Source organism: Protobothrops mucrosquamatus, unplaced genomic scaffold (assembly GCF_001527695.2).
Source record: "Protobothrops mucrosquamatus isolate PMUCROS unplaced genomic scaffold, P.Mucros_1.0 scaffold1036, whole genome shotgun sequence".
Lineage (NCBI taxonomy): Eukaryota > Metazoa > Chordata > Lepidosauria > Squamata > Viperidae > Protobothrops > Protobothrops mucrosquamatus.
In genome coordinates this window covers 52430-77952 of record NW_015387268.1, presented here as the reverse complement: position 1 = coordinate 77952, position 25523 = coordinate 52430, and the positions used below count along the sequence as shown (strand labels likewise).

At 49.6% G+C, this 25523-nt stretch overlaps 2 protein-coding genes across 6 annotated transcripts in view; one reads left to right on the top strand and one right to left on the bottom strand.

The window, feature by feature from the left end:
* VAV2 (vav guanine nucleotide exchange factor 2) overlaps nt 1-13533 on the bottom strand; it is a 109958-nt gene extending 96425 nt beyond the window's left edge. For all 5 annotated transcript variants that reach the window (XM_015819970.1, XM_029284857.1, XM_029284856.1 and 2 more), the window contains exon 1: nt 13330-13533. In XM_015819970.1, the coding sequence (XP_015675456.1) occupies nt 13330-13533 (204 nt within the window). The remainder of the gene's footprint in view (nt 1-13329) is intronic.
* Nucleotides 13534-23000: 9467 nt separating this feature from the next.
* On the top strand, nt 23001-23258 carry BRD3OS (BRD3 opposite strand). The gene has a single exon (XM_029284859.1). The coding sequence runs from the start codon at nt 23001-23003 to the stop codon at nt 23256-23258; it is 258 nt and encodes an 85-aa protein (XP_029140692.1).
* The last annotated feature ends 2265 nt before the right edge of the window (nt 23259-25523 follow it).

Genomic DNA, 25523 nt, shown 5'->3' with positions numbered 1-25523 from the left:
GTTAGCTGAGTTAAAGCAAGAAAATATTGTACAGTCTTGGTTTCAGTATACTCAATTGTTGGTTAGGTGGAAGTTAGATCAAAAGGTTGGTATTACATTAATGGATGAGAATTTGGTAAAACAGATTAAAGATCAAAATCGAGCGCATATAAAGAGAATTTATAATGCTTTAATAGAGATGGATTCGGAAATGGAATTAAAGATTGTATGGTAAAGTGGGCTCAAAATATTCAAGAACCGATTCCACTGGATATATGGGAGGTAATTTGGGTTAGAAATGTAAAATTTACTCAGGCCCAAAATTTAAGAGAAAATTTTTACAAAATGTTTTATAGATGGCATCTGGATCCTAAAAAGTTGTCTTGTATGAATCCTAATTTACAGCCCAAATGTTGGAGATGTGGTAGCTTGAATGCTACTTATTTTCATATCTGGTGGACTTGTAGAAATATAAAAGCTTTTTGGATTAAAATTTGGTGGAACATTCAAAATATTTTTAAGAAAAAGATAAAGTTTACTCCACAATTATTTTTGCTGGGTGTTATTATAGATTGTGATATTAAAGAAATTAATTTGATGTTGAATTTGATAACAGCTGCAAGGTTATTAGTAGGGCAATATTGGAAGAAGGATTGCTTGCCTACTATAGAAGAATGGACGCTTAAAGTGTAAAATTTAGCAGAAATGGCTAAGATTTCTGCCTATTTGAAGGATCACTCACAAGATACATTTCGGTTTGGAGAAGATGGATAGATTATATTCAGAACAAATATGGGACTAAAAAGTTCCATTTAGCCTATGAGTAAATTTTAGAGTATTATTAGTATCAATAGTTTATTATAGTGAAATTTTTGTTAGTTTTAATTATATGACATTATTATTACTTTTAGTATTAGTATTGTTTAACAATATTCTATTGTTTAATAATTAGGATACTAATTTGTTTATGTTTTAATTATTATTATTATTATATTTATGTTAAAGGGGAGTTAAAGCGCATTATGGACTTGGTTATTTATATAGTTGGTTAATGTTAGTTAGATTATGATTATTATATTTGTAACCCTGTATTTAGCTCTGGGAAGTGGGGGAGGGAGAGGGGGGGATNATATTCTATTGTTTAATAATTAGGATACTAATTTGTTTATGTTTTAATTATTATTATTATTATATTTATGTTAAAGGGGAGTTAAAGCGCATTATGGACTTGGTTATTTATATAGTTGGTTAATGTTAGTTAGATTATGATTATTATATTTGTAACCCTGTATTTAGCTCTGGGAAGTGGGGGAGGGAGAGGGGGGGATTAGGATGGGTGGGTTTAGGGGTTTATATTGTAATTTTTATAAAACTTTTCAATAAAAAAAAAGAGTTTCACCCCACCCCACCCAAGCCAGCCTATCTTGGATGGAGCAAACATCGCTGTGAGTTTGGAACAATTTATCATCTTTTAAGACAGCTTTAAGGGAAGAAGTCACGTCACTGGCTATTGGGGTTTTTCCTCTTGTCTGTGCCTGAATGGTTATTTGAGCTGCCAGCTGATGGGACGGGAGCACTGGCTTAACAATTTCTGCTTTGGACACTGTGTGACAGTGAGACAGCCAGGAAATTATTTTCCCCTTCACAGGGTGAAGTCAAAACGGTTGAAATATTGTGCCCATCGTGTTTGTTTAGGGGAGAGCTTATGAGAAATTTTCAGGGCCTCTAAATTCTTGTGATCAGTCCACACTTCAAAATGTATTTTACTCCCTTCTAAGTGCCTCAAGGCCAGGAGTGCCCATCTTACTGCATAAGCCTCTTTCTCTCATATTACCCAACGTTGTTCAGTTTCAGAAAGCTTCTAGGAGGTGTAAGCGCAGGGTTGCAGGTGTCCGCTCTCATTTTCTTGCAGCAGTACTGCTCCCACAGCCACATTGCGCACGTCGGCTTGTATGACAAAGGACTTTGTCGGGTCAGGATGCTTCAGAACTGGTTCAGCTGCGAACAGGCGTTTGAGCTTCTCAAAAGCAGCTTAACATTCCACTGACCATTTTAGCGATTGACTAGGCTTGGGCTTGTCCCCTTCTTTTGTTTTTAGCAAGTTCATAATGGGGAGGACTATTTGAGCAAATGAAGGAATGAATTGCCTGTAAAAATTGGCAAATCCTAAGAAGTTTTGCAGTTGCTTCCTAGTGCGAGGCGGTGCCCATTCTAGCATGGTTCTGACCTGTTCAGGGTCCATTTCAATCCCCTCATGCGAGATACGGTAACCCAGGTAATCTATTTTACTTTGGTGGAACTTGCACTTGGAGAGTTTGGCACACAGTTTGGCAGCTCGTTGTTTCTAGAGGACTGCACTCACTAGTTTCATGTTTTGCTTTGGTTTCAACATAGATTAAAATGTCTTCCAAATACACCAGCATCCCTTTATACAGGTGCTCATGTAGGACCTCATTAATCAATTGCATGAACACAGCTAAGGCCCCCTACAGTCCAATAGATAGCACCTTGAATCGGAAATAACCCAGCGGGCAATTGAAAGCGGTTTTCCACTTGTCCCCTTCTCTTCATTCTTACACGGTAATATGCCTCCCGCAAGTCCACTTTAGTAAAGATTTTGCCCTTGGCCAAGTGGGCTAGCATGTTTTTCATCAGAGGCAGGGGGTAAACATTCTCTACACACACGTTTAATCCTCTGTCCTTCTTTTCCCGGAACAGGACGGGGCTGCGACCCGGGGTCAGGCTGGTTGAATGAAGCCTCAGGCTAGGTTGTTATCAACGAACAATCGCAGTTCCTACAACTCTCTTGATGTCATTGAGTAAAGCTTCAGTTTTGGCAATTTGGCACCAGGTAGGATTTCTATAGCATAGTCAGTTGGCCTATGGGGAGGAAGTTCATCCAAGCCCTTTTCGTTAAACACATCTCTGAGGTCTCAGTATTCCTTGTGGTTAACAGGAAAGTCCTCCCCTTGCATAATAGCTCCTAGTTTGGGCTTCGGAGCAGTTGCCTTTGTAAATTTCTCTTGTGCCTGGGAGGGGCAGTTTATTCAAAACTTTAACAGTCCTTTTCTCCAATTCATGTAAGGGTTCAATTTTTTTTAGCCAGGCTAGCCCTAGGATTAAGAGCCTTTTCATCCCAAGGGCTACTATGGAGCTCAGATTTCTGAATGGGCCCCTATTTGCATCCCTATGGGTTCGGTGGTGAAAGTCGCTGGGATGCCTCCCGCGACAGACCCGTCCAGTTGACAAAATGCCACCAGGACTTTTAACCGCCTAAGTCAGATTCCCAGTTTCTCAACCAGTGCTGGATTTACCAAGCATCTAGTGCAGTCCAAGTCTAGTAGGGTTCTTAGGTAAGCTTTCAACCCTGACCCAGGAAAACTCAGTTCTATACTGGCATGACTGGGTCACTTACCAGAGGGTCGTAGCCGGTGTCTATTAACCCCTGGTCATCTGGTGGGGTTGGAGTTCCCTCCGCTCTTTTGGGCAAGGGGGTGACCTCCACAACCTCCACTCCTTTCAGGGCTGTTTCTTTTGCTGTGCCTTGGTGGCAGTTTCACATTCCACTGCCCAATGCCTTTCTTGATGCTCACATTTAAAGCAGGGGGTGGATCTGCCCTAACCCTCTTCTCTGGATGGGATCTTTTCCAGGACCTTACCGTGCAGTACTTATTTTGGGCTTGGTCGATCTCTACTTCAATTAGCACACACCAGTTGTGCAAGGTTTCAGGGGGCTCGCTTGCCATGCAAGCGTTGTACAGGTCGTTGCTTAGCCCACCTTTAAAACAGCTGATGAGGTCTTCAAGTCAAGTTGGCATTCCAGGTCGCAAAACTCCTTGGTGTACTCCGCCATGGCTCTGCATCTGTGCTTCGCACCTTTAATGGGTCTCTTGCTTTTCGGTCAGCAAGGGGGTCCTCAAACCGGTGGCAGAGCGCTATCCTAAAACGATCGAAGCTCCTCAGCCCAGGGGCGTTTGCTTTGTGGAATGTCACCATCCAATGAGCCTCTGCTCCTTCCAGCGCCACTGTGACACACTGCACCTTAGTGCCCTACTTGCAGATTTCTGGCCCATATCCCTGCATGTAGGTCAGGACAAGGGTCAGGAAGAATCCCAGCTGCTGGGAGTCTCCATAGAACTTCACACACAGTGGTGGGGCTTTCCGTCTTCAGGGGCCCGGTGCTCCAGTACCTCCCCCAGGGTGGTGGGCCTGGTGGGTCCCCCTTGCACTGCTCCCATGGCTACAATTGTCCCAGCCAGGGCTACTGAGACTCCCGCCGTGGTGTCTAACGATGAGGCTCTCCCGTGATCATTGTCCTCTCAGGCTTGGCAAGCGTCCTCAGGGGCCATCCTGGCTAGAGTCTCACAGCCCTTAAGGCTCTGGAATGCTTCCAACATGGAAGTACATCACTTGCTTTATGAGGAAGTCGGCATAATTGACTTCGCCGCTTTCTTCCTCCTCATCTCCAAGCTCTTCCAGCTCCACTTGCCACTTGTGCCATTGGCTGCCTCGGCTGCGAGTTACTCCCTTGGTTCATCCTTCCCAGTCATCTTACTTCCCGATGCCAATGGACCACCTGGGCTTCGATGAGTCTCCCAGGCTGGCGACCTCCTCCATCCACCCGGAGAGGTCCGCCCCAGGGTGACCCCTGGTAGAGGCTTCCCCCAGCTTTCTGCTTCTTCCTAGCCACTGCTTTGTGCAGACATTCCTTCCATGGTCCCCACAGTAGAGGTAGGTGCCTCTCTGGGTTGACCACAATTGCAGATTCCGCCTAATGTAAGGACCTGCCCCACTTGGCCCCCTCAGGAAAGCACGACTCTTGACACCACGTGGTCAATCAAAATAACTTTTACTGAGAAATAGTGGTTGCAGTAAGGTCAGGTGGAATCCAACGATTCTGTGATCCTGCGCAAAGCACCAAGCTCTTCTTCCCATACAGTGCCACAATGTGTTTTGGGACCACTGAGGTACAGGACAGATAACAGGTCATCCTCGGGGCGCAGTGACCTTGGAGCGAGGTTGGAACTGGTAGGAACAGAGTCCACCCTATCTGAAAAGACGATCCCCCTAATTCCCACATGGTTACAGCAAAAGCGAAAGCTTGCAAATAATGCTACCCAGAGCCTCCTCCTCCCCCCCTTTGGCAAGGTGCCCAAAATGGGACCTGACAGCTGGAGGGAATGGCCAAGACCCAGCATGTGACCCCAGTGAAGGCTGAAAGACCGCTCTCACACTGCATGAAGGCCAGGAGGGACATACACACACACACATGGCTTCCTATCCACTTAGCCTCTCGCTCCTCAGATGGCTTTTCATGCCACTGGCTTGCGACCAAGTCATCCTTCTTGGAGGTTTCCTCCAATGGATATTCCCTCCTCACTTAGCCAAATTAAATTAAGTCACCCGGCTTCTCCCATCACCCTGCAGAAGCCGCCATCGGCATTCGCACTGCCAGCCCCCAGCTCCTGGGTCAGTCAGCTGGGGCAGAGCCTGCATCCTTTCCCCAATCTTAGGAGAGCAGCTGGCAGTGGAAGAGGGGAAGGGGCTGCCAAAGCCAGCTCTCCCTCAGATGCTTTTTAGGAAGGAAAAAACCCCGAACTCCTGCATGGAACCCATTTGAAAATAGCCACATCCCCAAGGATGAGGGGACCCTCAAAGACTCTCTCTTCAGCAGCAAATCCATGCTGAATTGACTTTCAGAGGGGCCTGGCAGGACCCCAAATCCACCTTGTTGCCTGAGACAGAGAGGGTAGCATAATGCCTGGAGCAAGATTAAAATCTTCAACAAGGGGAGCTCCTTTGACCCTCACTTTCCAACTGTCATTCTGCAAGAGCAGCTGCATTTTACACATTACACAGCATCATATTCAGATGTGCTATCTGGAAAATGTCAGTGTGGCAAACAGTGAGGAACTTCCTGCTTCAACCAACATGGAGATGTCCCCGAGCATTCAACCAGACCATGGCAAGAACCAGCCTGTGCTCGCCTCCCAACCACTTGTCCCATCAGAGATGCTTGCTGACCCACCGAGCCTTTGAAGTGGGCCATCCACCACTGGTCAAGCAAGAGGACCACTGCCCGGTGCTCTGGGCGGTTTCCAGCCTGGGCTGCAGGGATGGAGGGTGGACTCTGGTTCTACTCAACAGAGGCAACCACAAATCTGCAGGAATTAGTGTCAAAATCTGCTTAGAGCCTTTCAGACAAAGCCTTCTCTCTTCCAACAGAGCTGTGGAGGTGTCAGGGAATGTAATTCAAAGGGGGGGGGACCGGGGTCCGTAAAATTCTTCTGGTGCATGTGCAAAGAACAGCTTGACCTTCCCCAGGTTTTCATAGCTGGGCTCCTTGTCTCCTTCCCCCAGCCCTCATGAGTCAGCCCTGGCAGAAAAGGGGGAGGTGGGCTGCCCTTGACCAGAGGTTGGGCACAATGGATTAGATAATGATGTAAAATTTGATGTGCAAAGGGGTACCTTCCTCTCATATATTTATTTTACTGATCAATGTATACCAACCCAATTCCAAATCTTTCCTTGAGGAGTAGCAGTTTTTTTTTGGCTTATGCAGAGAAGCCTGGCCCAGAACTGAGACTGCAGTTCTCCACTGTACACAGCCCACAACCACCGCCCTGACCCTGACTGCTGTTTCTCCAGACCTACACAATTCAAATTTCATTGTGGCAACCTAGGCATATTGACGTCCATTCCTCACAGCAGACATATTACCAGATGCTACTTTTCTACCAGAATTTATAATTTCATTATTAGTAAATATTTTTACCAAAATAAGCAAATGTTCCCCTTTGCACTACTTTCCACCATTTGTGTCACGTGCAATCATTTGTGTTCTTTTCCCTGTCAGAAACGACGTCTTGCCCTTCAGTCCAATCATATCCAGATTCAGCCACCTGACATTTGGGAAGCTGGTCGGGGGTCTCAGCCAACAAGATGGCATCTCTGGCACCCAAAGGAAGGCACACTTGTGTCTCCTGCAAACAGGTCTCTGAAGACACGCCTGGCCTTCCAGATCTTTTGCCAGGACATGCATGAGACGGTAGCCAGAGGAACTCCCGTCTTAGTCCGGAAGCGTTTCTTAAGCATCCCACTTGTTCAGGCTACACCCCCTGGGTCCATCTTCAACTCCACGGCCAGACATACCACCCATCCTCCCAGCCTGATTGCTATCATAGGTTTACTGAACAGAGGTGCGCTAAGCTGACTTTCTTCCATTCACATGTTTTTTTTCTGTAACCTGCAGTTATTTGGTCTACAAAGAAAAGCTGCCCAGGTCTTGCTTTGGGTCATGCTCTTTTAATCAGATTTTTTTTTTTCAAATCCTGTTCCAGCCCCTCCTTGTTGTGTCTGCAGTCTGCCTTCTGTGGAAGAGAACATAATTTCACTTTTCTAGTCCTCGATATAAGCAAATCAACCAAAGATTTAGCAATCTGCAAACTGCCTTCTTATTTTAAGGTTCCTCCAGTTTCACTTTGTCAGCCTGTCATGCTGGTGGCAGCCTTCCTGTGTTTTTTCTTGGATCTTCACGGCATTCCTTTCCGATCTGTTCTGTGGCCCAGCTGTCTCCGGATCTCCCCCCCCATCCGTTCCCTCTGCAGGGGGCTCCGTTAGCCCTTTTCTCTCTCCCACTATGATTTTGCAAGGATAGGCAGTCCTCAATTTACAACAGTTCATTTAATGACTGTTCAAAGTTACAACGGCACTGAAAAAAGTGACTTGTGACCCATTTTTCACACTTTCAACCGTTGCAGCATCCTCATAGTCACATGATCAAAATTCAGGCGCTTGGCAACTGACTCCCATTTATGACAGTCGCAGTGACCCGGGGGGAGAGGTGTCACATGATCCCCTTTCGCGACCCTCTGACAAGCAAAGTCAATAAGGGGGGAGCTGGATTCGCTTAATAACCGTGTGACTAACTTAACAAATGCAATGATTCACTTAACAATTGTGGCAAGAAAGGTTGTTAAATGGAGCAAAGCTCACTTAACAAATGTTTCACTTAGCAACAGACATTTTGGGCTCAATTGTGGTTGCACGTCAAGGACTGCCTGTGTCTGTCCCGCCCATCTCCCCCACCAGCTCCTGCCCTCCCCCCTTCATCGGTCTCTCCATCCCCAGAACTCCACGCCCTGTGCTCACATTCGGTAGCCCAAATCTTCTTCCCCACCAATTTCCTTGCTGCTCTTCCCCCCCCCCCCCGTTCTTCCCTCCACTTTCCGTTTCTCCTGCTGGGAGACCCATCTACTTCCCACAATGCAACTTCCTCCTCCTGCAGTCCTGCATCCCCTGGTCATTTCCCAAGATTCACTCCCGACACTCCCAAATCAGGGTCTCTCCCACATTCCCTCAGCCCTCTACTACCCCTCCTCAAATATCTCTGACTTTCCACATCAGCCATCCATTCACCGTTTTCAATGCACGCCCTGTATGTAAATGCAGGGACAGAATTATGCTTAAACCAGGACACTTATGCATCTGAAGTCCACAGGTTGGGCTTTTTTCCCTCAGCAGAGAGCCCCCCCCCTTCTCTTTCATTCTTAAATTGCTTTTCTGTCCTCCTTCCTCTCATTCCCATCCATCCATCATGTCACCAGTCCTGCAATGTCATTCTTTCAGAACATTTTATAAGGTTTCCAAAACTGGAATTCAGTCCTTCCATGATCACTATTCACTGCGATGTAAAGTTCCTAATGTATGAATTCTTGCTTTTCACAAGCACCCCAAAAGCCCCAAATTCACCCAAATCATCCTATTTCATTCAAAATTAAACCAGATTCTTCAGCTGCTTGCAGGCATTCGTCTCTTCACTTACATGATACCCCTTCAGTTCCCGGACATTGCAACCTCCATCTTTTTCTTGGTTTCACAACAACATACTGTAGCTGGGTTTCTTTATTTTGCTCATTAATACACGCTAATTATCATTTCCTCTTACACAGGGAGATACAATCCTCCCTGTGCCAAGGGCATCACCAGATGCTGGCCTCCACTGCTTCTCCCTGTCAAGCGTGGCCTTCCCAGAAGACTTTTTAGTAATAGGCAGAAGGGGCAGGCGAGGCTGTGAGCCTTAGTTACATCCCTGCCACGTGCTGCATTTGGTGCAAATGGTGCGAATGCCAGACCAGCCCATTTTGCCCAGTGTGTTGCTCACCCTTCTCTGCAAGGCCTTCTAGAAACTACCTTGGCACTCAACCGACAGTTGTCGAAATCCCACAGATACGGGCAGGGCCACGGCATATTCAGAATATGACTGCCAAATCTAAAATTCAACAAAGAGAAGATGGAGGGGGTGGAGGAAGAGGAGGGAGGGGCTAGGAAAGGGAAGGACGCCTACTCACAGCAGGATAATAGGGAAGGCAGAGCCAAGCAAATGAAGATTTAAAGAAGACTTCTAGGATAATTGAAGTAGGTCTCCAAGGGTTTTTGACTCTCAAAAACTTAATAATTCCACTTACTTTTTAAAGACATCTATAGATCTTGTAGCACTCGCTTCTCTTTCGGCGTCAGAGTTCTGGCATGCATAAAATATGCAGATCTTTGTCAATATTTTAACATAAATTCAGTGATGGACTCACACATGTTTGAGCAGGCTCAGTTAACTCTTCCTTTTGGTCAGTCCTGGCTAAAAGGGAAGGCTGGTCCGAGAGTCTGCAGCAGGGCGTGGAGCCCAGGCAAGCTGCCAAAAGCCAAAGAATATTTGGACTCTGAGAGGAGCTTCCAGGCCAGAGATGTTCACTGCCTTCCTGGAAGCCAATTAGCTTTGAAGAAGCCCCACGCCGGCAGCATTTAGCAGGGATCTCCCCCTCCCCTCCCCCTCTGTTGGGATTAGGAGAGTCCTCAGCCAGTCAGGACGGATCTTGGACAGATCAGCAGCAGGACAGATCAAAGGTTCTTACAGCCCAGCCATTATTTATTTATTTATGACATTTTAATCAGGGCAGCAGCCAGTTTCCAGCCCAGCGGGGGGGGGGGGGCATGAAAATAGCTGCCCTCCTGGTCTAATCCCCAGCAGGAAGAGAAAATCTTCTGACAGGCGAAGCTCCTTCGCTCCTGGAGGGCTCAGTTCTGAGAGCACAACATTTTTCAGCTGTGCGGCTGCACTTACACAAATACTATTGTCATTATTACTACTTCCAGCCAGAGGAGTGCAGGGAATGCAGCATCAGAGTTGGTACCGGGTGGAAAGTGCTCCACACAGGCATTGCACATTAAATGTTCAAGCTTAACTGAACAGGAAAAAAGGCAGAGGTGGTGCTATTAAAATTTAGCATTTTGCTCCAAATTTCAATGTTGTGACCCACAACATCAGTGACTCACCCCACCCCTGCTCCCCAACCTTCAAGGAAGTTCAAAGGAATGTGCTTCTACACACACACACACAATCACAGCAAACGATCCGTCTGGGGCCAGGGAAGTGGCACTCACGCAAAGGCTTCCATGTCTGCCAGCAACGACATGGCTGCCCATGACAGTGAAGGCTCTCGCTCACCGCGGGCATCAGGCAAGGGATGAGAGCAAAGTGTTGACTTAGTTGCACAAAAAGGGCAGAGGCTGCTCTCAGACATAGACACACACACATATACAGACACACAGAGACACCAGCCAACTGCCATAGCTGAAAAGGGAGGAGGGCAGCCTGGGAAATGAGGCAGAAGCTTCCCAAACAAGTAACAGCCAGCTTTTGGGGAGAAGGAAGGGGCCAGGACATCTTGGGACCACCAGTTGGTCCCAAAGCAGGCAGTTCTTCCACCGGCCCGGCTGTCCTCTCACAGATTTATGCCCTTTTTCTGGGGAACTCCTGGAGCCCCACCACCCACCCGGCACTTTTATAGTTTCAGGAAACCTCGTGGGCAGCAGAGTTGCGCTCTTCTGCAGCCTTTCTGAAGAAAAAGTAGACACAACTGTGAAAGCGGCAAGGAACCGGATGCCCCTTCTGGAAGTTGTGGGGCCAATGCCCAGGTCTGGAGGGGTCCACGGATGCCCCTTTGCCAAGACTGAGGGAAGCTCAAGGGAGGGAGGGAGGGAGGGAGGGAGGGGGGGCAGGAGGAGCCAGCCGGATGTCACAGCAGCCCCACCAGACTGGATGGGCAAGAAGTTGAGTCTTGTCAGTGAACTGAGTGGCAATCCTGGGCTTGAAGCCCCCCCCCCCCCGAGGCTGCAGGGCATCCATCCCTCAGGTTGAAGGGGAGAAGGATTGGTCTAAACACCAATCACAATTTCTTTGTCTTCTGCATTTTTAATTTCTAGGGAAATTCTAGGAAATTAAAAATGGCTATAAGCCTTTATCAGCCTTATAAAGTTAATGCTTAATATTTCATCCTGGATTCACTGGAGTGCAGGGTGGGTTATCTACAGCTGATGGCCTTGGGAGTGTCCTTCTCCACCACCACCACCACCACCCCCTCCCCCCTTTCTTTAAAATATGAATCCCTCTTAGGTTGAGGGCCGGGAGGGAAGATGCCACATTCACTGGGCAGAGCAGGCAGCTGACCAAGGATGGCAACCACGAAGAAGAGCAGCAAAGAGGCACGAGGCTCCTTTGACTTCCAAGCAGCAATTCCAAGCTGCCAGGGCTGCCACACACCCCCCCCAGGCAATTCTGCACCCACCTTCGACTCTAAGGCAGCCAGGCAGTTGTTCATCGGCAAGGCTCATTTAACAGCTCAAATATTACAACACCACACAAACCAGGCAGACTCCATCAGCTGCTGCCAAGGGCATCGGACTCCCGGGGCTCACTCGCCATCCCTGCCTCCCTGGGTAGCTCTCAGAGGAGCAGCCCAGCAACGATTCCCCCCCCCCAACTTCTTTCAGCCTTCAGATGGTGGGCTGCTTTTTGTTTAGTCCCTCCTCTGCTTGGACCGCCTGGCCCAGAAGATGCTCCCCATCTTCTCTCGATCAAGGCTTGGCTGGTTCTAGGAAGCCCAGAGGAGAAAGGCTGACCACCTCAATACTGAACCCTAACCTAGCTTTCAGTTTTTTACTTTCCTGAATTACCCCTCCTATGTTTTCCTTTTCTTCTGTGCACAAGAGATACAAATGGAGGTCTTTAACCCAGCAAACACACGTGGAAAGCAACGGTGCCAACACATGGACGCATGGACTCCCTGAGACCAAATGACGCTGCATGTCCCTGAATGCGCCTTCCTAGGCAAGAAGCCTCCACCCTTCCAAGAAGGGCCAGTTCTTCCCAAGAAGCAGGGCTCCCCCCCCCCTCAGGACAGAGTGAGAGTGACCACTCCCTGCCTTCCTTTCTGCCAGGCTGAAGGTCCTTTCCAGCAATTAGACTCCCTTCAGAAGCAAAGTGAATGGATGGTGGAATTTATCTGCACAAGCCCACCACACACAGACACACTTTTAAATGACCTTCACTTCCTCCTTCCCTGTCCACAGTCCAGGGCACCAATGCAAGCTGGGGAGCTCTGCAGCTGCTCCTAGACCCACAGCAGACACACACACACACACACACATACACTCTGCACCCTCAGAATCTCCTCTGGGAGGATGCAGGGTTTCCCCCATCATATCCTTCCTTGCAAGAAATAAGTCTCCATTAGAAAATCTGCTCCACAAAACTTTGTGAGGCTCAGATTTGTGCTCTCAGGAGCAGCGCACCCCCTCCCCCTTCCACCGGCATTTCTCCTCCCAGCCAGGCCTACACGGACCCCCCCCCCGCCTGGAAAGCAGCCCTCCCCCTCCCTGGAGTCTCACTCTGTGAAACAGTCCGGGGTGGAAAGCCCCACGGGCTGCAGCTCCTCCCGGGGCTCGAGGGCCTGAAGGCAGCACCTCCCTCGTCAAAGCTCCCCCCAATCTGTTCCCCTAACAGGAGATGCAACCCCCCCCCCCCGCAGCCCTGAGCCAGAAGCCTGGGGTGAAGGGGGGCTTCAGCAACGGGCCCTTCTCCGGGACAGCCTGCCTAGGCAGCAGAGGCAGCGAGCCGCCCAGCCCCTTGCGGCCGGCAGACCCCGGCCCTGGGCAGAGAGCGCGGACGGCTGACGACGAAGCCAGCCCGCTCAAGTCCCGACCAAGGAAGGGGCCACCGGCGCCCTCCGCCCGCCGCGCATCACCGATCCCCGCGAGAGGAAGCCGGTAGGGCGCCCTCCGGGGACTCTCGGGACGCGCTTCCCGGACCCCGCGCGGGAGCTCCCGGGAGCCCCTCCGGGCCAGAGGTCGGGGTCCTCCCCGCCGCTCCTCTCGCTCGCCCGGCGCCGGCTCGTGATTGCCCGCCCCGGGAGGCTTTGCGGGCGAGCAGGGGCGGAAAACGCGCGGCCGCGCCTCGAGTTGGGGGCGGCGGGCAGAGCCGCGGCCCGGGGAGGCGCCGCCCGGAGCGCGACCTACCTGCGACATTTGCGGACGGAAGTTGATGTCCTTGAGGTCGACGGAGCCGGGCGAGAGGTTGTGCAGCAGCTGGCAGAGCAGCACGCCGTCCCGCAGCGCCTGCGCCAGCTCGAAGACCACGGCCGAGGGCCAGACCACGCGGTGGTTGGCGGGCAGCACCTTGCAGTCGATCAGCCAGCGCCCGCACTGTCGCCACTCCGCCATGGCGCCCGGGGGCCGCGCGGCCGCGCGCGGGGGGCTGCCTACGCGGACGGGCACCGCCATCCTCGGCCGAGACGGGCGCTGCGCCCGGGGGCCTCCGCCATGGACGGGGAGGAGGAGGAGGAGCCGCGCCGCCTCGGGGGCTGCCTGCCGGCCCGCGCCGAAGCTCACTGCGGAGGGCGCTGCTGGAGGACGGCGGAGAGGGGCAGGGCGCCCCGCCGCCGCTTCATGCCCGCCGGCCGCGGCTCTCTCCTGCTCTGGGCCGCCCCCTGTCCGCCCGCGCCGCCGGCTCCCAGGCTGCTCGACCGGCGAACAAAGAGCCCCGCCGGGCCGCGACCGCTCCAAGCCGCCGGGCCGGGCCTGAGCTCTTTTGTGGAGAGGCGGCGCGGCGGGCCCCCTCCCGCCCCTTCCCTCTCCGCCCCTTCCCCGCCCCTGCGAGCCGGCCGTGGGCGGGGAGGGCGCGGGCGCGGGCGCGGGCGGGACGGTGTCGGCTCCTCCCTGGCTCCGGAGCGCGCGCCTTTCCCCGGACTGCGAGCTGCGCCGGGCTCCCGCGACGCCGCGGACTCCGCGCCAGCGCCGGCCTGAAGGCTGCTGGCAGGCTCCGGCCCGGCGAGGGGAAGCGGAGGGGCCGGCCGGGGAAGCCTGCAGAAGAGCCTTTGTTGGGGCGCGAAGGAGCCCGAGGTAGCGGCTGGGTTTCGGCCTAGCCTTGGGGACAAGCCCACCTCCGTCTCGGCCGAGGAGGGTGCCCCGTTTGCATCTCTCGGGGCTGTGGAGCCCGAAGACGAGGGCCGGCCTTGGGGTCCGCCTGTCCCCACAGGGCGCCGAGAAGGGGAGGCCGCGCGGGGTGGAGCTGCTGTGGCCGCCGCCTCTTTAACCGGCGCCTCGGCCGCTTTTTTTGCGAAGCAGCTCCGAGTTTCTTGGGACTTCGATAGTGGCAGTTGTGGTGTGTGTGTGTGTTAGGTATTTATGGAGCAGAAGAGGGCAGGAAGAAACGAAATAACGGGGGGAAACGAGGAAAGCGACGGGCATCTCCTGTCGGGACGCTCCTCAGACGCGCCCCGAAAAGTTTGGGCTGAGGAGGCCGGTCCGTGATGGCTGCCTGTGCATCGCTCTCGCCCCCATGTGCAGGTGCGAGATGGGCGGGGCATGGTTTACGATACCACGCCCACTGCCTGCATGCAAATAGTGACCCCCCCCCTTTATAAGCAACTTCTTCAGTAGCTGCAAGTAAAAGAATAAGGGAGCTATTGCAGTTTTCATCGGAAGCCAATTCAGAATTCTAATGCGAGACAGCACCGCAGTACATAAATGCTTATTTATTTATATCCCACTTTTAGTATTTTTACAAATAGGGGGCAAACATCTCCCACACACCTTTCTCCTCATATTTTCCCTACGATACATCTGGGAGGTGGGTTGGGCTGGGGGGGCTGAAGAAAGAGGAGGGGGACTGGCCTAAAATCTCCCAGCTGGCTTTCTTGGCCAAGGGGGGCACCTGAACTTTTAGTCTCTCGCTTTTAGCCATTAAAGCAATCTCATGGAAAACCAACCCCACGAAAAGAGGTCTGGAAGGGGAATCCCCCTTTCAATGTGGAAGCCAGAAGTCGAGGAAGAGGAGAGTTTCAAGAGGAGCCCAGCGCACCACGCGAGCCGCTGTCCAGAGATTCACAGGTTCATAAGTGCCGAGGCGAGATGTGGCCTAGATGCTGTGCTAGAAGCAAGCGCTGGGTCTGGCTTGGTGGTTCATCCGCTGCCTGGCAGTCCCTTCCACAAGATGTGACCTGTCCAGAGCCCAGAGGCCCTCTCGGCATGTGACACCCATCCTACAGCAGTGCGAGGGCAGCTCCGGACAGAGTGGCACCATTCCTGAAGAACTGGGATTGTGGCTTCAACTATAAAACACCATGGCTTGATGCAATATGATCTTTGTCTGCAGTCTCCACCCTGCCTCCTAAAGAGTTCTGGATTACTGGCTTGGGGTACCATGGTTGGTCCTAATAAAGACACAACTGGTTTGTGCAAGTTCATATCTTCGTTCTTTTAAGGGTCTAACATACTCTGCTTTGTTTCTGCATACTCATCTGTGCAGACATTTTTCAAATATTGTACAGTCTTAAATCTGCTTCCTCCTGCTGGTGGCATCTAGTAATTGCAACTCATCTCTTGGAAGATTTTAAGCCTGGTGCCCATTAATGACTTCTTTGCAACTTTCAGCACTCTGGTGCATTAGGGCTGCTTCCTCTGCAGCTAACCTTCTGGGAAGGGAAATGCTGCCATCTCTTTAGGCACTGTACATTCCCTGTGCCATTTGGATCAGCAATGAACGGGTCACTCAACACGGAGTGAAACTTTCAATCCAGGTTCACAAAATAAAATTGCTAATTTACTTTTGGAGGAGCTCTTTACAGCCTTTGCTGCCTGTCCACCCAAAAACTGCTGATTTGTCAAATATAAATTTTTTATTATTTTCATCATAAAAAAAAACACATCACAGATACATCACAATGTAAAAACCCCCTACCCCCCACCCCCCACCCGGACTTCCCAAACCTAATCCCAGGATACTATTCAACTAAAAGTAAACTAGTATTAATATCCCTAACTCCACAAAATATTATTCTACATAAGTAGGTGAAATATATATATAAAGAAAAAAAAAGTTTTTATCTAAAAACCTAACCTATATTCCACCATTCTATGCTTATTTTGAATATAAACAATCCATCTTCTCCATATTGATAAAAATTGTTCATTTGAGTGATCCTTCAGATAAGCCGAAAATTTTGCCATTTCAGCAAGATGCGAAACCTTCAATCTCCAGTCCTCCATTGTGGGTAAAACTTTACTCTTCCAATTTTGAGCTATCAACAAACGGGCAGCAGTTAAACAATACAACATCAAATTTGTTTCTTTTACATCCAAATTATGTGTAATACCTAGGAGAGAAAAAACTGCTGATTTGATATATAAAACCTTATTACAATTTAACCAGTTGGTCTGGTTGACGTAACATTAAGGGTCTGGCTGAATTCCCATAACGCATGGAGAAGCTTCCAGTGAGGAATGGCAGACGGATATCCCACAGGGAGTGGGAGACATTTCAGCTGAAAATAGCAGCTGGATGCTTGATCCAGGCTACCAAAATCCCTGGGGAAAAGAGAGATCTTGAGTTCACCCATGCATACTCCGGACAGATATTTTTGTGTGAGTAGACAGCAGAAACTGGTGCTTTTGTGGTGTTTTGCAAACAGCTGAGAGTTGCAAGATTTCACCAAGCTCAGTGCCACTAATGTAGTCTTTTTATGGACTTACGGTTTAACCATACCTCACTATTAAATCACTTTGAAGCTTTCTTTTTTTCTTAGTACTTTTTAAAAGTTGAGAACTTTTAGAACTTTAAATCATCATATTTGTTAAGTGAGGTCTTTTTTAATTAATTTTTTTTTTAAAAAATTACAAATTTAAGATTTTGCAAAGGTTAGTTATAGTGCTGATTTTATAACGTTTTAAATTCATTAAGCTGCCCAGAATTGCTCTGGATAGCAAGATGGGCAGCATATAAATTTAATTTTAAAAAATTAAGGGTTCAGATAGACTTGAATTAGAACTCTGAAATTGGCTATAAGAAATTAACTTTGAAATCAATTAAATTGTTCCTTCCCATGAGAAATGTTATGTTTATCTTTGGAAACAACTGATAAAAGGACTTTAAACCCTGGACACCAGAGGACACAAAGAAAACACAGGCAGTCCTCAACTTACAACAATTTGTTTAGTGACCACTCAAGAGTTACAACAGCACTGAAAAAAGTGACTTATGACCGCTTTTCACACTTAAGGACCACTGCAGATCCCCGTGGTGATAGGATCAAAACTCAAGAGGCTTGGCCACTGGCTCACATTTACGACGGTCGCAATGTCCTGGGGTCACATGATCCCCTCTTGCCCCCTTCTGACAAGCAAAGTCAATGGGGAAGAAGCCAGATTCACTTAGTAACCATGTGACTAACTGAACAACTGCAGCGATTCATTTAACAACTGTGGCAAGGGAGGTTGTAAAATGGGGCAAAGCTCACTTAACAAATGTCTCGCTTAGCAACATAAATTTTGGGCTCAATTGTGGTCATACGTTGAGGCTACTTTAAGGGATATCTATGGTGAATGGGCTAAACAAGACTCAATTATAAATAAGTACTGGAAAGCAGATTTTGGGGGAACTAAAAATTGTTGGGTGAAAGAAGAAATAATACAGAATTGTTGTATTTGATCAAGCTTAATATAAATAGTTGTCATTTTTGGTAATGTTTAATGTGTTTTGCTGGCCAGGACTATATGATAAATGCTTTAAAGATTTTACTTATTGTAAGAGAATAAATGGGAGGGATATGCTTAAATAGAAAGGGATATATAAATATGAAAATATTCAAATTGGATTCAGTAGATAACGGGTTTTTTAATAGTTGCTATTTCAGATAACTCTTAATGGACTTTTGCTGATTAAGATGGAGAGGTAAGATTTTAAAGATTGGCTTGTAGAGAACACAATGAGGATAAGGAATGAAGAGATAGCTGGATTCACTTTCAGAGACAGTCCCAAAGGTGCTTTTTCAAGAGGCAACTGGACTTTCTTGTTTTTCTTTGAAGAGGTTTCCCTTCTCATCCAAGAAGCTTCTTCAGTTCTGATTGGATGGTGGAGAATGGAAGGATTTATACTCCTTGCAGACATTTGGTCATTTGCATTCTTTTAGAGAGTCGTTGAGGCCACTTGGAGGCTTATCTGTTTCTCCAGGGTCACCTGAACAGTGCAAACGGGTGTGCAGCCTTCTTGGAACTGTTGAAAGAACTGTGTTGTAGACTAGAGATAGACGATGTCGGATCCCTCCCCCTCTGTTGAGAGAGGGCTGTTCAGTTTGGACACAGATGGCCTCTTTGACCCCTCTTTCAAAGCAGGGCCTTGGAGGCTTCCCTCTGCATTTGCCACATTTTGGACAGAGAGGACCGCTGGTTTGAAAGGGGTCAAAGAGGCCATCTATGTCAAAACTGAACAGCCTTTTCTCAACAGAGGGGGAGGGATCCGACATCATCTATCTCCAGTCTACAACACAGTCCTTTCAGCAGTTCCAAGAAGGCTCCACACCTATTTGCATCACTCAGGTGACCTTGAGGACACAGATAAACTTCCAAATGGCCTCAACAACTCTCTAAAAGAATGCAAATGAACAGCTGTCTGCAAGGAGTATAAATCCTTCCATTCTCCACCATCCAGTCAGAGCTGAAGAAGCTTCTTGGATAAGAAGCTAAACGTGTTCAAAGAACAAGAAAGTCCAGTTGCCTCCTGAAAAAGCTGTCAAAGCAAGAATATCCGATGTTAGCAGCGTTGACATCCGGAACCATGACAAAAGCACCTTTAGGACAACCATGAGCTGGATGATTGAGAATCTCTATAGACTTTAGAGACAGTGATAGTTTTTATGCTAGCTGGGGTGATGGTGATGAAGGGGGAGGTTTATTTTTATTTTTCTGCACTTTTGATTTTACAACTTGCATTGGTCCCCAAGGATTCACAGGCTCAGAGACATCTGCAACATTTCTGCCATCTCATTCAGCATCCAAGTAGACATCCGAGAGCATCTGTCCTTGGGGGCTAACTAGGCTGCAGTCTGTAAAAGAGCCCAGTGAGTCTGTGGTGGCAACAACTGCCTCTAATAGCACCTTTTCCAATAGCAAATTTTGTTAGAAGGCCTACGTTCTTGCAAACTGTAGCTCATTTCATCAGGCAATGCATCTAAATCCTACAGAGCTCTGATGAAATGAGCAGCAGTCGATTAAAGCTTAGACTTTTTAAAATTGTAGAACATAAAATAACAGGGCTGAAAGGGACCTTGAAGGTTTTCTAGTCTGTCCAAGGCAGGGGCCTTATATCAAGCCAGTCAAATCATTGCCCAGCCTATTTTTGAAAACTTCCAGTGATGGGTACCCACAATTCCGTGAGGCAAGCTCTTCCATTGATTAATTGTTCTCACTGTGAGAAACTTTCTCCTTACTTCTAGGTTGGATCTCTCTTTAACAAATTTCCACCCGTCCTCAGGTGCTTTGGAGAACAAGTCAATCTCCTCTTCTTTATGATAGCCCCTCAAGTATTGGCAGACAGCTATCATGTCCCCCCTCATCGTTTCAACAGTTCCAAGAAGGCTCCACACCTGTTTGCACTGTTCAGGTGACCCTGGAGAAACAGATAAGCCTCCAAGTGGCCTCAACGACTCTCTAAAAGAATGCAAATGACCAACTGTCTGTAAGGAGTATAAATCCTTCCATTCTCCACCAAACCGTACTCAACGAGTAGTCCTTAATGGTACTTTTGTTGTTGTTGTTAGTTGCGAAGTCGTGTCCGACCCATTGCGACCCCATGGACAACGTTCCTCCAGGCTTTCCTGTCATCTACCATCTTCTGGAGTCTATTTAAGCTCATGCCTACTGCTTCAGTGACTCCATCCAGCCACCTCATTCTCTGTCGTCCCATTCTTCTCTTGCCCTCCATCTTTCCCAGCATTAGGCTCTTCTCCAGTGAGTCCTTCCTTCTCATTAGGTGGCCAAAGTACTTGAGTTTCAACTTCAGGATCTGGCCTTCTAAAGAGCAGTCAGGGTTGATCTCCTCCAGGACTGACCGGTTTGATCACCTTGTAGTCCAGGGGACTCGCAGGAGTCTTCTCCAGCACCAGAGTTCAAAGGCCTCCATTCTTTTGCGCTCAGCCTTTTTTTATGGCCCAACTTTCACAGCCATACATTGCAACTAGGAAAACCATGGCCTTGACTGTATGTACTTTTGTTGACAGGGTGATGTCTCTGCTTTTTAGTATGCTGTCGAGATTTGCCGTAGCTTTCCTCCCCAGGAGCAAGCGTCTTTTAATTTCTTGGCTGCAGTCCCCATCTGTGGTGATCTTGGAGCCCAGGAAGATAAAATCTGTCACTACCTCCATTTCTTCCCCATCTATTTGCCAGGAATTGAGAGGGCCGGATGCCATGATCTTGGTTTTTTTAATGCTGAGTTTCAAGCCGACTTTTGCACTCTCCTTCTTCACCCGCATCAAGAGGCTCTTTAGTTCCTCTTCACTTTCTGCCATTAGAGTGGTATCATCTGCATATCTTAGGTTGTTGATATGTCTCCCGGCAATCTTAATTCCAACTTATGATTCATCTAGCCCTGCCTTTCTCATGATGTGCTCTGCATATAAGTTAAATAGGCAGGGCGACAGTATACAGTCTTGCCGGACTCCTTTCCCAATTTTGAACCAATCAGTGGTTCCGTGTCCAGTTCTCACTGTTGCTTCTTGACCCGCTATAGGTTTCTCAAGAGACAAATAAGATGGTCTGGTACTCCCATCTCTTTAAGAACTTGCCACAATTTGTTGTGATCCACACAATCAAAGGCTTTAGCACAGTCAATGAAGCAGAAGTAGATGTTTTTCTGGAACTCCCTAGCTTTCTCCATGATCCAGCATATGTTGGCAATTTGATCTCTAGTTCCTCTGCCTCTTCGAAATCCTGCCTGTACCTCTGGAAGTTCTCGATCCACATACTGCTGGAGTCTAGCTTGTAGGATTTTAAGCATAACTTTACTTGCATGTGAAATGAGTGCAATGGTGCGATAGTTTGAACATTCTTTGGCATTGCCTTTCTACATAGAGTGGGGTACAAGGTTCTGTCTTAGGCCCAATACTCTTCAATACTTTTTGCCGAGCCCTGAAGGCCCATCTATTCCGTGCAGCCGGCCTGGCGTAGTTTGATTATGTTTTAGTGGGGGTTTTGTATGGGGTGTTTTTAGAACAGGCCTGTTATTTAATTTGATTTTAGAACAGAAACTTGTGTATATTTATTGTGGTTTTTAGTATCGCCTGTTCACCGCCCTGAGTCCCGTAAGGGAGATAGGGCGGTATATAAATTTAATAAATAATAATAATAATATCTTCATCAATGACTTAGATGAGGGAATAGAAGGGGAACTCATCAAATTTGCAGATGACACCAAGCTGGCAATAATAGCCAACACGCCAGAAGACAAGCTCAGGATCCAAACAGATCTTGACAGACTTGAACAATGGCCCCTATCCAACAAAATGATATTTAATGTGGAGAAAAGCAATGTTTTACACCTGGGCAGGAAAAATCAAAGGTACAAGTACAGATTAGGCAAAACCTGGCTCAAAAACAATAACTGCGAGAGGGACCTTGGAGTCCTAGTGGACAATCACTTAAACATGAGCCAGCAGTGTGCAGCAGCAGCCAAAAAAAGCTAATACAATCCTTGGATGTCTGAATAGAGGGATAGAATCAAAATCACGTGAAGTATTAGTACTGCTTTATAAAGCAGTATATCAGGCCACATCTTTATAAGGCCACATCTGGAATACTGTATCCAGTTTTGGTCACCATGTTACAAAAAAAGATGTTGAGACTCTGGAAAAAGTGCAGAAAAGAGCAACTAAGATGATCAAAGGCCTGGAGACTAAAACATATGAAGAATGGTTGCAGGATTTGGGTTTGGCCAGTCTAGAGAAAAGGACTAGGGAGGACATGATAGCAGTATTCCAGTATTTGCGATGTTGCCACAAAGAAGAGGGGGTCACGTTATTCATCAAAGCACCAGAGGGCGGGAAGAAACAATGGTTGGAAATTGACCAAAGAGAGAAGCCACCTTGGAATTAAGGAGAAACTTCCTGACAGTGAGGACAATTAACCAGTGGAACAGCTTGCCACCAGAAATTGTGGGCGCTCCATCACTGGAGGTTTTTAAGAAGAGACTGGGCAGCCGCTTGTCTGAAATGGTCCAGGGTCTTCTGCTCGAGCAGGGGGGCTGGACTAGAAGACCTCCAAGGTCCTTCCAGCTCTATTCTGATTGATTAAAGGAAAACCGGCCTCCTTTCCAAGCCGCCCGCGGAGACGACGAGGGGCGCACAGCCGGGAACAGCCGCCTCCACTTCCGCGCGCTTCCAGTGGCCTGGCGGGGGCGGCAACGGCCGGAGTTCCGCCCACTGACGCGCCCCCGGCCCTCTCCGCCCCCGCGTAGCGAGGAGACGCGCCGACGCCGCAGGAGGAGGAGGAGGAGGAGGGCGCGGAGGGCGGGGGGCAGCCTGGGCGGCCGGCGCGGAGGGCCTCTCCAGGCGCCGCGCCCATTGCCGCCCGCCGCCGCTTGCCGGAGACCCCAGGTAGGGCGGGGGGTCGGGGGTCGGAGAGGCTCTCGGGCCGGCTGGCCGCGGCTTTGCCGACGGGGCTGCTCCGTGAGCGCCTCCCGGCCGTGCGAGGCTGGGTGGGCCGCAGGGGGAGGCACTGCCGGTCGGCGCTCCGGGACGCTCCGCCACCCCTTCCCCTCCCTTCCAGGGGGCCCGCCGCGCGTTCCCGTCCCCGTCCCCGTCCCGGGGCTCCCTGCCCGGCGCCGCTTCCGCGGCCCAAGAGAGCCGCGCCGGCCGAGGGCGATGTCGGCGAGGCCGCCGCTGGCCGAGAAGGCGCTGTCCGAGGCTTTCGCCCGCCTGCGCTACCGGGACGCCTCGCTGCTCATCTGGCAGCAGCAGCAGCAGCAGCTGGAGGCCCGCCCGCCGCCCGCCACCTACCTGAGCCGCAGCCGCAGCGCCTGGTACTCGCAGTTCGGCAACCAGGCCGTCCTGGTGCGGGACAGGAGCAAGCTGGAGGGCCTCCGCGATTCGGCCGAGTCCCGCTTCTGCGCCCTGATGTGACCCCGCCGCTCGGCCCGCGACCCGGTGTCTCTGCAGCGCTGGCTTCGCGCTCCGGCTCCGGCAGGGAAGAGAGAAAGGGGCCGCTCCTGGACCCAGAGTCGCGTGCAGCATCTTGGAGTCATCTCGACGACTCTTCATGCCTTTGGCCCCGCTTCAAGTGGCGGGCCGTTCCACCCGCTGACAGCTGGCGGCTCCTGACCTGCCCCTTGCGGTCTTTCGAGGTGGCTGTGCTGCTCCAGGCAGAAGCAGGTTCTGCCGGGGAGTTTCTTTCCCGATGGACCACCGAGGCTAAGGGTGAGCCGAGGGCAGAGCTGCTGGAAGGAAGGAAGGAAGGAGGGGAGCCCTGTGGGGCAGGAGCCTAGGGCCCCCCCCCAACTTTACAAGCAAAGAGCCCCCTGAAAGGATTCCCAGCCCCCCCTCTTGCATCTGGACCTTTCCAGGACATTGGGAGGGGGAGAAAAGGAGGCGGGGCAGAGGCATTCTCTCTAGGCCCTTCCCCACGTCCCTAACGTGCTGGCTGAGGCTGACTGGAACTGTAGTCCACACAGATTGGGTGAAGCAGAGATGGAAATTTAGCCCCTTTTCTGCGAACTCTGGGTTGGGGAAGGCTGAACTCCACACAGGAGTTCCCTCTTGGGCCACCAGTCAAATCTGGGCCCAATCCTGGACCCCAAAGCCGTGCCCTGAAGTTTGTTTTGAACCCAGGGCAAGCTGGGTGATGTTGCTTCTTGGGGAACATGCAGATTTTGCGAAACTCTGGGGCTTTTCTCTGCCTTCCCCTACTGGGCAGGATGGAGCTATTCCAGAGCGGCCTCTTCAGCTTCCTTCTGGGCTCCAGCATGGAGGGTGAAATGCGGCAGCGCTCACTCTGTGCCCCCCCCCTTGTGCTCCTTGCAGGCCAGGCCAGCTTCTTTGCTGGGGGTGGACCATTGGAGGGTACGGGCAGAATTCTCTTGCTGAAATCTGGCCTGAAGACTTGGGGCCTGCTCAGGCCAAGGCCTGCCGGGATTCCTCCACCGGTTTCAGTAGCAACATCTCCACATTCTTGGCTTTGGCCACAGCTTGCGCCGTTGTCCGGTCCGTGGGCTGCTGGTCCAAATCTCAAGCAGGCTTTTTTTTTGTTTAGCTCAGGACTGCAGGCACCTGGCAAGGAAGCCAGCTGGGCATAGAGGCCGTGTTCGTACCGACCAGCTGGGGGAAACCTGACTTGCACAGAGAAGCAGATGCTCGACCTAGAGCCTTTGGTCCCACTGATGAAGGCAGGCGGTCGACAGGGCTGTCCAGGAGCCCCACCCGAGGACCATTTCCACCTTCTGGGCTTTCCAGACGTGTTTCCTTGGTACTGGTGCAGACACAGCGATGATTCTCAGAAACCAGCCTCTGCTCTGCTCTGCGTCTAACTGTACAGCTCAGCATCTGATGGGAGAACCCAGTTGGAATCCCTCCAGTTCTGGGAAGCAGCCCTTGCGAATCGGGGCAGCTGACCTTCTCTGGCCAACCTCAGAAGCTGCTCTTTGTGCGTATTTTACCTTTGGTAAACAGTGGTCAGTCTCTGTGAGGCCCCAAATGTGATGCCAGTGAGGGCAGCGGACAATGTTCAGTACTTTTCCTTTTCAACTGGACTTTGCTGCCAGAGACATGACTTTCAAATTGCATCAGTCAATAAAGAATAACTGCATGCTCTTCTGTCCCCAGGCCTGTTACAGTGTCAAGTACAGAAGTGGCATCTGCTCTTAAATGGGTCTTTGTTGCTTTATTTTTTTTCCAAACTGTTCTACTTTAAAACAAGATACAGAGAAAAAGACGGACGTGGGAGAAGACTAGGAATATACAAATAAAACATGCTTTATCTGGAAGTTACCAATACCTGTAAGTCCAAAGTCTATACAAAAAGAAACCCAAAGAATCCCAAACAATCCCATTCCCCCAAACTGAATCCACATACAAGGAATAAGCACCAGAACAGGAAACTATCAAAGGTCCATAGCACCTGTTGGTTAAAAAGTCAGATACGTTTAAATTAAAAGGATTCCCAATTTTCTTTCAGAGCTTAGTTTTAAAAACAACACAAACCTACATTTTGTCTGCTGCTCTTCAAAACGCAGGATTCATTTTTAAGTGACCACTGGAGTTAATAAATAAAGTATTTCTATGTACATGAAAAAGATACTCAATTCCGGGTGTGTCGTGTGCAAAGTGCAGGTCTCCAGGGCAGGCTGGAGAAACAAAATAGCTCCTAAAAAATGGATGATCCTTACAAAAACA

Bases quoted from the DNA above. Each gene is read 5' to 3' on its own strand.
- BRD3OS (XM_029284859.1), top strand. From the start codon at position 23,001: ATGTCGGCGAGGCCGCCGCTGGCCGAGAAGGCGCTGTCCGAGGCTTTC.